Source organism: Colletes gigas, unplaced genomic scaffold (assembly GCF_013123115.1).
Source record: "Colletes gigas isolate AHSC1104 unplaced genomic scaffold, ASM1312311v1 Colletes_gigas_Sc00007, whole genome shotgun sequence".
Taxonomy (NCBI): Eukaryota; Metazoa; Arthropoda; class Insecta; order Hymenoptera; family Colletidae; genus Colletes; species Colletes gigas.
In genome coordinates this window covers 10,443,391-10,460,719 of record NW_025106636.1, presented here as the reverse complement: position 1 = coordinate 10,460,719, position 17,329 = coordinate 10,443,391, and the positions used below count along the sequence as shown (strand labels likewise).

The 17,329-nt window shown below is 32.0% G+C and overlaps 1 protein-coding gene across 1 annotated transcript; it reads left to right on the top strand.

The window, feature by feature from the left end:
- Positions 1–4,953: 4,953 nt before the first annotated feature.
- LOC122396357 lies at positions 4,954–16,201 on the top strand. The gene is made up of 6 exons (XM_043394674.1): positions 4,954–5,033; positions 7,542–7,644; positions 14,171–14,206; positions 15,579–15,837; positions 15,923–16,103; positions 16,175–16,201. Exons 2-6 carry the CDS (start codon positions 7,557–7,559, stop codon positions 16,199–16,201), a joined length of 591 nt encoding a protein of 196 aa, XP_043250609.1. The 5' UTR covers positions 4,954–5,033; positions 7,542–7,556.
- Positions 16,202–17,329: the final 1,128 nt, after the last annotated feature.

The following is a 17,329-nucleotide window of genomic DNA, read 5'->3' as shown; positions in this document are numbered from 1 at the left end:
CCTAACTACTTAAGACCATATGCGTGGGTCGAGAGCTTCGCCACTAAAATTCGCGAAACGAATGTAGTTACTATAATTTCCTATAATCGTGTTACACGCGTAGGTGCATATGATTTTAATTAACTTTATTATGCGTAAGCTTGATTACAGAAGTTATCGTAAATTTCTGAAAAATGCATAAACTGTACATAAAACGAAATAAATTCGAATTTTGATATTTAAAGTCTCAATTTTCTTTTAGTTTTAAAAAGAGTATTTATAATATAGGAACACAGTTGTCGATTCTAAAACAATTTAAATGAAACTAAAATATTGAAAGTAATTCTATTTAATTATTATTATATTTTGTATGTATATTCAATAAATATATTTCTTTTAATGTTAGAATTGTTTTCAGAACAATGCATTCTGTGTGATAAAAGTATAGAAATTGAACTTAAATAATAATATAATTCATCAAGATAAAGAGGAATTATAATAATTATGCAATGTCATTGTAACAGAATAATATTTATGAGTTTTCTTCGTCCACGAAACCTTAAAGCAAAATAGCATCTAATATTTATGACACCTACTGACAGCGTTGCGCAACGTCTTAGTAAGAAATTATAATTAGCGTTGCCAGTAGGCGACTCACATATTAAACCACAGCGTGATTTAAAACCCTGATTTTATAACCAATTTTTGTAACTATTTTTCTTAATGACACTAAACATTAGTAATAGAAGTCAACTGTAAATATTATTTTTTACAAATGAGTTAGAGTAAACAAAGAAACATCGATATTTCATGGGAATCGATCGTTAGAAATAGCAATATCCTATCTGTGACATCTACTAAACATTTTGAAATTCCACAATAAATATGGAAATCTCTAACATACGTTTCTGTTCGTAAATCTAACAACGAAGTTTAGGATAGTTTGCACAGCTATTATGAAACGGGGGAAGTAAATTTCGTAAAGCCTCATAATTAAGTTTCGCGTGTTGGAACAAGAATGTCGTCCGATAACACGATCATACTCTTGTCAATTATTCCAAGCAAGAATTCTTCCAAATAAGTTCCTCCATTCCACAACACTAATTTAACTTGTAATTTGCTTTAAATTTAACAAAATTTCTCGAGTAGAAATTCTAATTCAATAATATAAGGTGAAAAGTAAGGTTTTCTAAAATATTTAACTTTTTAATTCGTAATTGAATATGTTCGATTCCAGACACTGTGGATCTCAGAAAATGAAATAATCTATAACGAGACACATCCATTTCGAAGTCATCCATCAGCTGCTGACACGCTGAACTCTCAAGACATCAGTCATTCTACAGCTCTGAATCTATTAATTTCCTGGCATGTGTTTGCTTCGACATTTCTGTTTCGTCTAATGAGTTCCACCATTCCCTAAAGTTCGAACCCACGATTTTCATACTCCAGAATATTCTTCTTCCTTTTCTACACTAGATTTTACTATATTTAATCAATTCTGAATCGTCTATTTCTTTGCAAAGTTAATTTTTCTAATTTTATTTACAATTTCCAAACATTTCTATTTGTATCAATGAAAGAGCCTCCCACATTGAATCGAAACATTTTAAATTGTACAAAGTGAAACAAAATGTATAGTGAAAATAAGAATAGGGAGATTTTTCATATAAAAATAAGCGGGGAATGTAAAATATAATTTTTTCATACGAAATTTCGCTTTGGAGAATACTAATTTCGAAAAGTTGGGTATGCTCGTTATCTCGGGCATTAATTATTATTTCTACGTGTGACAATGGTTTTATACAATAATGATGGCACAGTATCATCTGATATATCTGGTTCTCGTTAATTCAGTAAAAAACTAGTAACAGGTAACGTAATATAACCCTACTACAAGTAGAAAGAACGAATAATAATCAGACTTAGCTTCATGCCTGACCATTACTCCTCAATTCTACTTGCCCCAGTACTTGTGTTTGCTATCTCGTAACTATTTAACACCATTCGAAACAATATACATATCACGTCATTTGCAATGTTTACAATCACAACTGCAAGTAGAAATAGTCAGTGATGGCCAGCCTTGTCAAGTCTGACTCAATTTTCAAAATCGATTTGCTCGAAAAAGAAACTTCTTTTCTATTATATCTTTTGCTATTATAAAGCATATAATATATTTAAGATATATCCATTTGTTTATCACTATTTTTCACGCAATTCTAATCTCATAAAGTTTAATAAGTTTGGTATAATAATAATATATACTATTATACAACCTCGAGTGTTGGTAACCTTAAAACTATTTGAAGCCACGTTTTCTTCAAAATATTTCTATAAGTATCTGTTTACTCTTAAGAAAACGTGTGCGCGCGTGCCTGTGGAAGATGAGTGCCATGACTGCGTTTGGAAGCAAAGTATAGTCGAAAACGAACCAGTAAAAGATTCACTATCATAGGTTATCATGGGTTATTACGTAAAACGTACAAGTATAAATAATTGATATTTCTATTTCTATTGTCTATGTACTACTCTTCGTTTTTTATTTCTCTCAATTGAAACATGGAGGACAGTTTGGATCCCTACTACCGTGTGTAACAATTTAATTCAGCGTCACTAGGGTGGGTATTTTACAGTTTCATCAGCCCTGACACGCATCATACAGATTTTCCTCCATTTCGCGCAGTTTAAGAGAGAGGATAGGCCTACTCTCTCCGCGTAATTGAATTTCAACCCTTCATTTACACCGAATTCGTGTCACGTTTTAATGGACGGGTTCAGTTCGCACAGATTTCGCTGAATGAGTGTTTACGAGCATTTAATATCATTTCTAGAACCTGGAATAAGTTTTGCCATAAAAATGTCCGTTCTTGCAAAAAGTCGACTTCAACGTCCTGTGCTTAACAAATACCAGCGCGTAGTATAAAAACAGTAAGCGTTACTATTTCTTTTAACAGTTTGAGGAAGTATGAAAAATATAGAAGACGGCAATATGTTTTATGTACGTCTATTTCGTATTATTTGTATTTCGTCGGTCATTTTATTCGTGTCTGAGTTTCATTTCAGCTTTTCATGTACATTTGACATTTATAATTTCACATTCACAGCTGCTAATATCAGAAAAATTTCTTAATTGCAGAAAATATTCGAGACTGGTATTCGTCAATCAATTGAACGTTTCGCGCAGAAGACATATTCAGTTTCCAATGTTTTCGAACTAATGGAACTCACAAAATAATATTCCTATTTTATAGTATAATTTATAGGACCACAAAGTTTCTCAATTATTCGAATTTTTAGGATACCGAACGTTTAAATTTGTCACTGATTTTAATAATATTTGAAAATTAAATCATGCAACCCAAAGAATATATCTATAGGGGAATAGACATAAAATTATTGAAGACTGTACTGCATAAATATTAAATTTTATGTGATCAATTCTGATTCTTGAAATTGCAACATGATCTTGGTTTAAGAGATCATTTAAGAAGTTCATGATATTCATCTTTAATCGATAGTAGGCGTGAAGGGACTTTTCCGTTCTTTAATCCACTCATCCTATATATTAAGCCTTATAAGGTCAGATTGTTTGCTGTTAAAACTGTTGCTGCAAGAGTCATTATTTCTTTCATCGCTTTTCACAAAGCAAATGCGGGATATACTGTATAGCACTGTATAATTACGAATATTTTTCCATAGCGTGGTATTCCTTAAAATAGAGTTTAATTACGTATTCGATTAACCTTAAACATTTTAGTCTTTGAAACATTTAAATCTAAATATCGAAACCTGAATATTGACGCATAAAATAAATGTATTGAGATGAATTACGATTTATTGTTATATTTCTTTCCACAGCGATTCCGGTATTGTTTTTTTAAATTATTAGTTTAGTACATCGTACCACATTTGTTTTTGCAAATTCTGTCGCATGCTTTTCAATATCCTCTGCAATCAACCGTATGGTTAAAATATTGGAATATTGGTACGATCCACCTTATTCATTATTAATTACCTTACTCGTTCGTTTAAAATATTACGTCCGTCTTAACCGAAAAACAACGACCAGGAAACCCCTCATGATTATTTAAAATATTTCAGTAAAATTCATTTCAGAAAAGTGTACAACATGACGTTTAACGTGTGTCAATTTTTATTGTTGAAAACTTGTGTGTGTATTAATTTTGGATAATTAAGAAAAGGGATTTTATCTACTTCTGGTGTTTCTTAAAAAATTCTAGGTCTACAGTTAGCCCTTAGGAGCCAACATAACGTTTAACAGGGTCAAAAAACCGCGTCAATTTTTACTGTTGAAAACTTGTGTGTGTATTAATTTTGGATAATTAAAAAAAAATGATTCTATCTGCTTCAGGTGTTTCTAAATCTACTAATAATCTTCAGGAACTACCATGGCATTTAACATGAGTCTGAAAATCGTGTCAGCTTTTATAGTTGAAAGTTTGAATGTGCGGTAATTTAGAAAAATTGTTTAAAAATGATTTTATCTATTTCAAGTGTGTTTTTTTTTTAATTTCTAGGTCCCGGTTGCTTGGGTTTGTTTAGTCGTTGCCCCCAGACGTCGAATACTTGGGCACGACCCTGTTTGTTATCTTTGGATCATCAAAGGATGGCTAGTTTCAGAGCGAAATGACGTCAAAAATGCCTGGTGGCGTCAGGGAATATTTTATTCTTTATTGGAACGGTAGTTCTGGAAATTGAGGAACGCGAATCCGTAAGAACATGCACGTAGCCCTGGTCTCTGATCTCGCGGGAAAGAATACCCCTATCCATCGACGCAGGTGCGCGTTTCGAAGGCGCGCGGATCAGCTGCCCCTCCACCATGTACCACCATGCTCCACCATGTACCAGACGTATCTATAAAAGCACCCGACGTGCCACCCGACGCCTTCGAGTTTACTCGTCGAGCCCTTCGATCGAGATCCTCCGCAGGCGGAGCGTGGAATTTCGAATCGGTGAACCCGTGCAACAGGACCTGTTACTTCATCGCGAACCTCCTGGTCTCGCGTCGCTCATCCTTCCACGAATCCAAGGTGACATAACTAAATCGAGGGGTTACAACGACTGGCTGAAAGATACAAGGTAGCCTTTGGAAATTTTATTCGAAGACTGGTGCGCAATTCTCATCGAAACTTCGTCGAAACATCAGGGACCAAAGATAACAGTTTTAAAACAGAGAAAAAATTGTTCACGTAGAATTTGTTACGCGACTCGGTGATGATAGTCTGACGCAAAAACAAAAAAAAATATCGGTTTTTAAAATGCTTCGTTATATGATACAGTGAAACTTCCGTATATGAGTTCACTGATTTATAGTAACATTTCAATTTTTACGAATGTGGAAATGTCTAGGAATTGGATAAAGCTTGGTAAAAGAAATTCTCGATTTGGTTAAATAATAAGAATAACAACTGTTACATATGTATGTACTGTACATTGAAAAATATAAATTTCGCGTTAACTTGAAACTGATTTAGAATTTTTTTATATGTCGTGTCGAGATTTCGGAATTGTGAAATTGTTATTTTTACTGTGAATCAATAATGTTTGATAGAGGAACGTATTGGTGCAAGTTGTATCAACAAGTGGTCGATGCATGGACCTGATAACGTTGCAGTTTGAGTTACTATTCTATCATGCATAGAAACAATTTTACACTATCGTTGATTAAATTGTATCTTTTCTTCACGTTTGATATATTCTGTAATTTTGTTAATTTTGTTTAAAACGTTAATGTAAGAACATGATGCAACCAAAATCGAGGAGTCTGATTTATTTAAATTATTAGCGATCAGAAAATATTGACTTATATTTATTTGAAATAGATTCCAGGAAATTCTAAGTTATTTCAATTCATTTAAAAAATTCAAAATATTTAGAAACATTATGCCCAAGTAGAGTAATTCATTTGTAACGCAAAAGCTATTTTTCTACAAGAAAGGAAACTCTGAATTTCAAACGGTGATTTCACCCCCACAAATTGTATTATGGCAACCGTGAAAAGTGGTTTCGCGTTACAGGCGAACTACTTTAATTGCGCGCGATTTGAAAATTTTTTTAATCAAGAAAAACAGTTCCCTGGATATGAAGGTTTTAGATAAATTTCAACGACTGAACAGATCTTTTTAATAGCTACCTGGGGGCCTAAAGGGGAAACGTGAACTTTAATTAAAGACAAAAGAAGGAAAGCAGCTGTAAGAGGAATTTCCTCCACTTATGCTAGCTTTTAAATAAATGATCTTGCCTTAGTCAACATTCATTCGTTCGCCTTTCGTAAAATTGTTTTAGACAAAATTGAACATTAAATATTTTACACTCCTCGAATCATAAAGTAATTTTTAAAAAAATTAATACTTTTAACGGTAACAACCATAACTTTGAGATAAATCGAAACTTCGTCATAAAATTCTGTTAGATAATGAAGAACATTAGCAAAAAATCACGTACCATTCTTCGTAAAAAACTTCTAAAGGTCACCTTATTTTTCAGCATATCATTCAGAAACCATGTTGCCCCATGTTAGCGATTACTATCTTAGCAGATTGCAAACATATCTTCCTTCTTACAGTGTATTTTATTATTAATCTTTCAATTTGCAGTATATTTCTGTGTTTATAATTTAAACTTTGTCATCTAAAAATAGTGTATTAGTAGGCAGAAATAAATTTTATACTAGTGTATAAAGAACTTAGTATTTTTGAATAGAAAATCAACAATTTCAAAAGAAACGTATAATCTGCTTTCGTAAGTCTATTTTTTTTGCTTTACTTTGTATTTCTCCTACATCCTAAACGACTGTTTCGAGATTCTCTTTTTACTCCTTCCGGTATCGGAGTTGTAGTCTGTTTGACTCCTCTTTCATATCTAAGCTCTACTCTTTTCCCCTCGAAATAGAAGCTCGAGAGATAAAGTAACTTAAAAGCTGACACGGGATGTAATTTGAAGGGAATGTGAAAGTATTTGTCACCGAGACTGCACGTATTTTTCTTTATTTGAGTAGCTTTGAAGATCCCGTATGAAAATATCGAACACAGAGGGGAAAGTATCTTGCTTCAATTTTAAAAATTACTCATCTTTTCAGTGTCATTGGCTCATTAAAAAATTACAAAATTATTATATGTTACGCCAACGTTTACTCCTCTTAATAAGCTTTGATCGAAGATCACTTTACTTACTAGTAATATTCGGAGATTAGAAACACGATACTAAAGAGTAAATTTTAATATTACGATAAACATTAATGTCGAAAACGTTATATTTTGCATCGCGTTGCAGTCACAAATATTTAACAAACTTTGAAGCGAATAAAATTGATATCGCGTTTATTAAAGTTTACCTTTCGTAGGAATATGCATCAAACCGAAAATGAAAATACGAAGATTTTCGTTGGATTTACGTTTTCGCCTATTTTCGAGCGCGTATTTGGTTATTAAAAATTGTTCCGTTTGCGGTTTTATTCGTAAATATTATCGATATTACCTTCTATTTTAACTTCGAATCCAACGAATCTTCAACGATGCATTTGTTTGACACTCACGCAGAACACAACTGGCCACATGGCGACCACTTCGGAAACGTCACTGACGATTTACGTACGTACTTGGTCCTTCATCATACTCTTCAGCTTTGCGGGATGCGCGGCTGGTACGTACAAATGTTAAATCATTAAATTCGTTTCTTTTTTCTAACGTTTAAATGCTAGTACTACCACACACACACACAAATGCATTTAATTTCTATACACACAGAATCTTCCATTAACATTTGAACACCATGGAACTCAAGAAGTTATAATTATAAGAGAAATGAATTCATTATTTTCTGGCTCTATCAAGCAGCCATTTTTAATAACAAACTCACAAATTTTCGCGTGCATGACTTGCTTTCTTAGTCTCTTGTTATTATTAAAGACTAAGGAATAATACAATCCGATTCAAGTGTTTTTATTTTTAGTTCAAAATTAAAATCCATATAACCTAATCCAATTCTATCACATGAAAATTATTGTAGTATTTACTATCGCATAAATCGACTTGAAATTAAGTCACGAGTTTCATATTGCAATTCGATTTTATATATATATATTTTTTTTTTATTATTTTCTATAAATTTTATTTTATAGGACAAAAGAGACATACTATTATTGAATTGTTTAACTTATTTCTAGTTCTACGGTATTCGAATATTTATACAAACGACTTTCACGCTATCTCTATTAACCTAATAGACATTTTCACTGACCTTCGGAAATTAACAGTGAATGCAAATTTTTATGGTGTACCGTTCGCAAATTAAATAAACCCATTATATCTTAATAACAAAACACGTTAACTTTACGTCTAACTGGTAATTAAGGATTAATGCCCGCGGTTACTGCGAAAGGTACACTTTCATTACACTTTGGCTCGTTGGACATAAACGACGTTAAGAAATTTTATAGAAACTTTTAAACTTTGATAAAATCGAGATACGAGAGACATTTCGCTGATAAAAACAAATGGACAGTCGTAGATTGTTTTTTAAAACATCGCTGATGTTTGTCCGTGATACGTAACGATCGTACGATGGTTCGTTTCCTTCTCGATCGAGTGCCATAAAATTTTGAAAAGGGAAAGACATATTGGGCCAATGAAAATTAAAGTTTGCTTCATGGTATTTTTTCGTAAGATTATTACCAACGAATTGATGGGTTTTTCTGAAGAAAACGAGTCCAAACAAGACCTCGATCGAACTATTTTTTTTAAATCGTGTGTCGTTCAAATTATTTATTTTCATAGAATCGAGGGTAGTCCGATTAGGGTCGTGTTCGGATTCATTTTCATCGTGAAAACCTCACCGATTCGTTCACGGTACTCCCACTAAGGTAAAATTATTCTACCTTATTTATTAACGTTACGATCTTCCGCCGGATTTTTAATTACTTAAAAAATCAATATCAAAACTGAGGATCGGAATATAAATATTACACAAGCTTATATTAAAAACTGAATCTATTTGAGGTAAAATTTAATTTGAATTGGATTCAATATATTACTGAACCAATATTCACACTTTATTAGATTTTAAAACCATTTATCACCGGTCAAACAAAAGGCACGAGAGACCCTAGAAACAAGGTTAAATAAAATTAAAATTCCCACGTCACTTTTTGACAAATAATTTCTCCCACCCACAAGGCGTCTCCTTGAATTGATAATTTCTTTCAATATGTGCATAAAAATTACCCGTATTCCAGGGAAACGTTGCCTCAGTTTTGTATCGGTTTAATTTATGGCTGGGAACGTCGCTGCATGAGCAGAAAAACGACGCCTGACATTATATCGAAATGTAAACAAATATGAGAAAGAGTCCAGCAATTATTTCTGCTTCCAGGCGAAAAGTAATTACGAGCACTAAAAGTGTACTAGCCTTCGCTTTCCCCGGGGGTGTAAACTTATTAAGCGCGTTATAGATCGCCGAAGTTCCGTGAAATTCACCGGAACGTGAGATCGCGATACAGGCAAAGAACGATCTACGCGTTGAAAAAAAAAAGAAGAAAAATTGCACGCGTTTTGACGTCCAGATGATTTGTCATAAACTTTAATTGCGTTATTAACGAGGAATTTCTGATCGTGTTTGAAAACAGCTGCTATCAATTCATCGTTAATATTGTTGTTTTTGTTTCTTCCCGTACGTAGAGAGATGGTGTATTTATTAGAATACCTAAATATTTTTAAACCACCATTCGGTTAAATATAATTAAAAAATTATTTGCTCCAACAAGAATATTTTACTGTTTTTATTTTGTTACGAGTATTATAATAATGTGGTTAACAAAGTAACTGAATAAAGTACAACGGAAACATTATTCTTTTAATGACACGTTACTGAAAAACACCAAGAAAACTTCTGTTCTTTTGTATCACTATTAATTTATTTAATTATGCGATATGCATGTTCTTCATCTAAGATACATAAAGTTTCAGACAATAATGGTATTATTCTCAAGTTTTTCATTTCTTGGTCGAACAAGTTTTCCTTTTGTTTACGCGGTATAATTATGCACATTATTATCAGCGAAACTGGGATAATTACGAAACTGTGATCATTCGGTATTACTATAACAAATTTGGCAACAGCACTTTCGATCGAATTTAAATTAATGTGATAAAATTTTGGAAATAAATATTTGAGAATTAATTCGTTAAAAACTAAATTTTATACGAGGTGATAATAAGTGAATTGTTCCAAAAGTAAAGAGTGAATATTTGTAAACAATGTACGTCAAATTATGAACTATTTTAAAATATGAAAAATACACGAAATGCAAGTAAACATCCACGTGCTTGGAGTCTAAATACTGTACCCAGAATATTATTATTGATTCAAGAGGTTATTCGAGAATTTGTAATTGAATTTGAATAATAAGGGGGACGGCTTAAGAAGAACCAACGCGAACAATAATAACGAGATTCCTGCAACTTTGTTAATGAGATCATCCGCGGTCTAACGATCCCCGTTTCCATCGAAGGCGTTAAATTTTAATTGTATACAGGGAATCCCCGTTTATCGGGTATAAGATTAACAACTTCACGCGTTCCAGGAGTTCGGCGGTGGTAACCTGTTGCAGCTAATCCTCGAAAGCTGAGGTTTTGCTGTCCCATCAGTTTAAGTTTTCAGGGATAACACCTTAAACGGATAGGTGATAAAAAGTTTCCGGGCAAAGAAAGCTTTCGTTGTTCGTTAAAAAATTATTGATACGCAAAATAAAGGATATAAAGGGTGTGGACCATCGTTCAAAGGGTGATTCTACATCCTGGAACGCGACAAAAATAAAAAATATATAATGCAAATCTCAAATAAATTTGAATAATATTTAGTTTATCACATAATAAATTACTTTTCTCAGATTCAGATTTGCTCCTAAAGGAATTGTTATTAATATGAGAAAAATAATCACTTTCTAAACGTCTCATGAAAAGGTGGATAGACAGTATGAACATTTATATTCCTCGTTGTTTCTGCATTTCGAATTTCCGGGTATCAAAGATATTTGTTGTCACAAAACAACATATATGCGTACGCCAGACAAGATGACACGATAAAAAGAAGTTTTTTTACTAGCATTTCCGATGCACTCTTCTAGAAATACATATACTGCAAAGCAAATTGAGAGGGTATAGATACAGCGATACGTCGCGAACATGGAAATCGGAAAACCAATTGTCGCTTTTGTCACATGGTCGATCCCACTTGGATACGAAAACAGACGTTTTTTTTAAGAGCATTATTCGTGAATATCAAGAACACCTGTGTTGACTGACGTGTTAAATTTATTACTTAATCGTGTATATTTTAACATTTCCATTAACTGTTTATTAATATACAATAAATATAATGAATTTTATAAATTTTTATTCAACGAAATTGAATTCTATTGAAACAGGAACGAGTTACGCGAAAAAAATATAAATTGGCATTAAAAATTCAAATAATATGATTAATTTATTCTAATAAATAACAAATTCAATCCAAACTGTTTAAATGAATTTTTTAATTGAGTGTACTACAGAAGAGAGAATTCATTTTATACATTTTTACTAAAACACATTTGCATCAAAATATTTAATTCAGCATAAAACTTTTATATGCAGAATTTTATTTAAAGTTCCCAACCTAAAAATTCTCACAGTTATAATGTTATTTACTGTTTAATAAGAGAATTATTATTTAAATATTCCCGGAAACCATTCTTTCTCGACAGATTTATAGAATCTGTCAGAAATAATTTCTTTAACTTTGAATTCTCATAAAAGAACACTGTTTTTAATGCGTTTTATTCATACAGTTATGTGCAAAATATAACTCCTGGCTAGGCGAATATGAAAAACAAATGACGTAGAGATATATATATATTCGAGAAAGTCTAACTCCCTCTGACATTTTCTTCTCCGGAGACACGTTAATGCATCTGCAAAATAAAAATGTATTTACCGCTCTTCTTTCGCGACAAACGGTACACGTCTTTATTATACGCGAAATAATAATAGAAAAAGATAGCTAAGAGGTGAATAGTTTAATTAAAAAATTATAATTGTAGCTTGATTTATTATAAGAAGCATTGTAACATTTTTACTACTCGATTTTTTTCAATCTGTCTTGCTAAAAATATTGCAACTGGAATAATTAACTTTTTGATGCAAATGTATAATTTATATGTAAATCATAGTATAATATACATACATTTTTAATTTTATATCAGCATCAATAACAGAGTATTTCATAATTTCATTTTGCGACTCTATCACGGTGACTATAATTTCTAATAAAATACAAATGATCCGAAAATAGATCAAAACAAATGGAAAAAGTAAGTTTATTAAGCGTGATTAAAACAAATGGACTGGAATACTGTTTGTTGAAGGAATATTTCATTTATCAACGTTGGTAAAGTTTAACCCCTAAATACATGATTTTTTAATTTTGACCGAAAAAAATCTATTATATGTAGAGTATAAGTTTATGCAAAAATACAAAAAAAAATAATTAGTAAGTAGGTTTTAATCTTTTTTTTTTTGTTTAAAAAATGATGCACCATGGAGTACAAACATAAATAATATCGTTTAATTGTTATAAAAAAATATGCATATATTTACTCACAAATTATTATGAAATGAGGAAAAATAGCTTGAATTTTTTTTGTTAACATAGGTAAACATTACATTTAGAACATTTTATGGAACTCAGGAGTTTACATTGAGGCATTTGACGTCTTCTTGAAACTGTTTTGAATTGTTCATGAGCAACCTTATCTTATATTTTCCTTTTTTTATTTCATAATTTGTTTGAATGGACCAAAGTAATATGGCATACAGTCAAAAGTAAAACTTTCATTTTTGAGACACTGTGCATTTAAGGGTTAACTCTGTTTATATTTGATATAAAAATTTCAAGTTCGATTGGAGGGCTACGTACAGGTATAAGGAAACGAAACTCGCGTAATATAATTATAAAAAAGTCAATTGATGATAACGCGAGCGTTCCTCCATGTTACGTTGTATCGTGTACGCCCAACCGAATAAAGTCCACGGAACTTTTCATTCTGTTACACGAGGCACTTCGCCACGCTGTTGAGTTTTTAATTAGGCCAGTCCGCCGTAAAAGTTCCCACACTCGTATTGTTTTAGACATAATTTAAAGAGCTCTAATGAGATTCACTCGCCCACCTTGGATTTTCATTCAACATGTTATAATGTATCGCGTAACGCACGTCAGTCTTTCACAATCGTCCAATTGCACATCGTGCAACGTACCTACTTCTTATTCGACGGCCTATAGAGAAAAATAGTTCAACAACTTTTATTACGTAAAGTCACGGTTTAAAACCCACCTGATTCTGACTTTTAAAAAAATTTATATTACATAGAAGGATATTTTTTCTTTTCTCAATCAATTTTCTACCACCTTGTACATTAAAAAATTGTGCTACTGTAGTTTAACTATCTTTCGGGAATTATTTGTACTGAGTATTGCTTGGAGAACTATTTTCAAAGAAAATAAAAATCATTATTACTTATTAAAAATATGAAAGAAATTTTATTTCACGTTTTTCACTAATTTTTTTCAAGACTTTGCGTATACTGTACTACGAATTACGTTCCACCCTGTATGTACGTTATGATCAATTATGTGATTTTTTCCTTTTAATTGTAGTGAGTCCTTAATTAACTGAACTTTGATTTTATGGTTTCTTCAATATTTCATTTTCAATTATTCCAGGCTTCCATTATCCAACGCGTAGCAGTAAATTACTGCGCGACCAATCAACTCGCATGCAATTTTAATAGTCATCGCTTAGTCAAACATTTACAAGTACCATAATTTATTCTTAATTATTAGCAATTACTAACATACAAATAATACTTATTTTTGCCATTATATGCAATAACTACTGCTATCATTGACCCATTCATTGTTTTAGTAAGTACCAAATTATTGTTTTTTGATCATTCATGTTTTCTTTATATAGCATATTTAAAAATAATTTATTAAGGAGAAAGAACAAATTTTTCAATTAAACCACTGGATGACACCTAAAAATATTCAATAATTTCCACTATAAATCAAAATGGTAGCCATAGTAATAATTGTAACGATTTAATATTCACCACAAACTATTTATTTATTTCAGGTTCTTGCTTGAGCTATGGCCACTCTTGTTGGGGAGGTACGTTTTCACATTATTACTATGTTTTAACAAAAGACAATCGCTGGTACACATTTTTTATTATACAGGGTGTTCTACCACCCCTGGGAAAAATTTTAATGGGAGATTCTTGGTGAATAGACATACTCCCGAAATCCGAACTATTTTCGAGAAAAAAATTCATTACTGAAAATATAATGTCTGACCATACATTGATATGTTTCCCTGAAAATTGAAAAGTTTCAAATCATTCTGGAAAAATTATTTTCGATTGTGGGGGGCAATTACAATCATTTTTTATGAATAGACATACCCCCGAAATCCGAACCATTTTCGAGAAAAAAATTCATTACTGAAAATATAATGCCTGACCATACATTGATATGTTTCCCTGAAAATTAAAAAATTTCAAATTGTTCTGGAAAAATTATTTTTGGTTGCGGGGGTCAATTACAATTATTTTTGGTGAATATACATACCCCCGAAATCCTACGTACTTTCAAGAAAAAAATTCTTTACCGAATATATACTGTATGTCCGGAAATGTTCCTATAACTTTGTAACGAAGCCTCAATCAACAAATTAGTATTCTTGATTTTCGTCTTATTTTGGCCTCTAAAACCTCCCATTAAAATTTTATCCAGGGTGGCCAAACACTCTGTATATATCAATTGCAAAGGTAATCATATTTGTATTAATAAGTTAATACAAAATTGAATTTACGATAATAGGGTATCATTTGATTTGTATCTGCACTATATTTACAAATAAATTTGTATTGTCTTTTTATTTGCACTATAAACTAGTATATTTTCAACTGATTTGCTTTGAATACTATACCCCTTTCATAACAGAGATTTCTCGGAAAACTATTCGTTCTACAAGGTACAAAAGCTACTTTGTAGAAAAATATATTGCAAACTCTGTATGTTAGATGCAATTGTCCACAGTACTGCACAAAAGTAAAGGAATAAATAGGTATATACTTTGTAATCGAACACATTTCCTGAAACTCGATACGTCAAAGCATTACGACTCGAAAGAAAAGACACTCTTCTTTTCTGCCGCCAACACTGCTATAGATAAATCGCTGACCAATTTGTGCTACAAAAGACCTAGTCTTTCCTTTTGACGTAGCCCTCGTTATTATTACCCTGTACTTCGACTGTAAACTAATTACATAAAAAAAAACCCTTAATCGGGGGTTGAAAACACTCGAAGATCTTCCCCTTCCAGCACAAGTTATTAAAATTGGTAAGATCGTTATTATTGTAAATAGTTATTCGTAATGGGCTACAAGCAACTCCCAATGAGACATCATCTTTCGCAATTAAACTAATTTTCCCATCGAAAATTATCGACAATATGTTTCACGGTATTGGAATAATCGCAGGTCATGGTAAACGGAGCGGAGGACATAATAACAACAACAACGCGTATTTCGTTACATCGAAAACGATGAACGACGTACAACAGGATGTACCTTCGTTTCCGAAAGAACAATGGGTATTATCTCGTCTGATTGCTCGACCTTTGATGTCTACTAAATACAGAGGAAGATGGGACAGACCTTTCAAAATAAAAACGCATCTTCCGCAGCATTGGGAAAACAGTGAACTAAACGCACACATGATCAATGACGATCCAATTAGGTGAGTTATGTCGTACTGTAAACAAGAAAACGCAAAAAATTATTATAATTATAATAAAAAAATATTATAATTAAAATTTTTTCAGAGAACAAAATAGTCACGAGGATATAGATGAAATTAAAAAGAGAAATATTAACGATATACAGGGCATTGTAGGAACTATCAACGACGAGCGGAAAGAAGTACCAGAACTATTATTGATATCGAATAATGGCGATAACGAGCAAGGCAGCAAACCGCGCAACGTCGAGCTGTTCAAATTTCTGGTGAATCGAAGCTTTATTAATTAGAGAATTTGCCACCCAGGGAAATATAAATTTGTCATTTTCATTTTCAGAGTGACGCCAACGATAACTTCGAATAAGAGGATCAGCTACTACTGTGAAACATAATGTAAAATAGAAATCGTCATAAATGTATTGTAACTCAACTAATAAGAATATTGTTTAAACCGCTCGGTTAGTGATTCTGTTTCTCGAATAAAACTTGGATGACTGTCTTATCAATATTTTAATGTATAACCTGCAATTATTTCAACGCGTATTTAATATTCCATACTGTCGTAACTTTTGTTATACTATAATAAATCAAGCATTGTTCGTTTTATTCGCTACTGAAAATAAAAATGTGTGTGCGTTGTCATTAATCCAATCTAAAAACAAATTAATACTAATTATTCATTCGGTATTGGTATTTCTACAAATCATTGCACAGGTGCTGTAGTCACATCCATTTATCATTAAGTTTGTATAAATATACCGTAACACCTTAATTAATCTGTATCACTTTTAGAATCAATATGTCACCAGTAATAGCTAAATAATATATCGTTTAATGCGTTCGAAACTTTCGACTAATCGAATTTAAGAATACGATTCAATTATTATTAATATAAAAATATATTACTCGTCTCATTAATTATTGTCCTCGATGACAAAATGCCCAAGTTTGTCAAGAAATAGTTTCTATTGCGTTGAGCGTAATATACATTAACTTCAGGTTATACAGGTTATATCAAAGCTTATGTTTATAATAAAAAAGAATGTTCTGTACCTGTGGTGACACCGCCCGCACTCGCCAACATAGAAATACGTTGAATCTTGTACCTCTTCCACGAGTATTATTTACTTGAACAACCACTTATTCACATATACATTTCACAATTAACCATCAAACGTTCCACTGTCAAAGGCAGGGCCTTACTGATGAGTTCAGACGTTCAAGCGGTTCAAGTTCAGACCCAGGACGAAACGCCCCCCACTCCTTTCCTTCTCGCGTTGCCTGGTAACAACACTAATATGTACTTATCATATAAATGTTAGTTACAAATATCATTTTACCTAAAACACTTATCTGTCGAAGATTGTCCAACAACATTTAAAAAATATATAAATATTAATTCCAATCACGATTCGGAATAAAAATTCATCGAAACTTTCGATCTATACAAACATCGGTGTATCATAAGTTCTATCGATTATAATTTTTGATC

Excerpts from the sequence above, each read along its gene's own strand:
- LOC122396357 (XM_043394674.1), top strand. The coding sequence starts at position 7,557 with ATGGCGACCACTTCGGAAACGTCACTGACGATTTACGTACGTACTTGG. Across the intron at positions 7,645-14,170 it reads CTTTGCGGGATGCGCGGCTG|GTTCTTGCTTGAGCTATGGC; the intron begins GTACGTACAAAT and ends TATTTATTTCAG. Across the intron at positions 16,104-16,174 it reads TCGAGCTGTTCAAATTTCTG|AGTGACGCCAACGATAACTT; the intron begins GTGAATCGAAGC and ends TTTCATTTTCAG.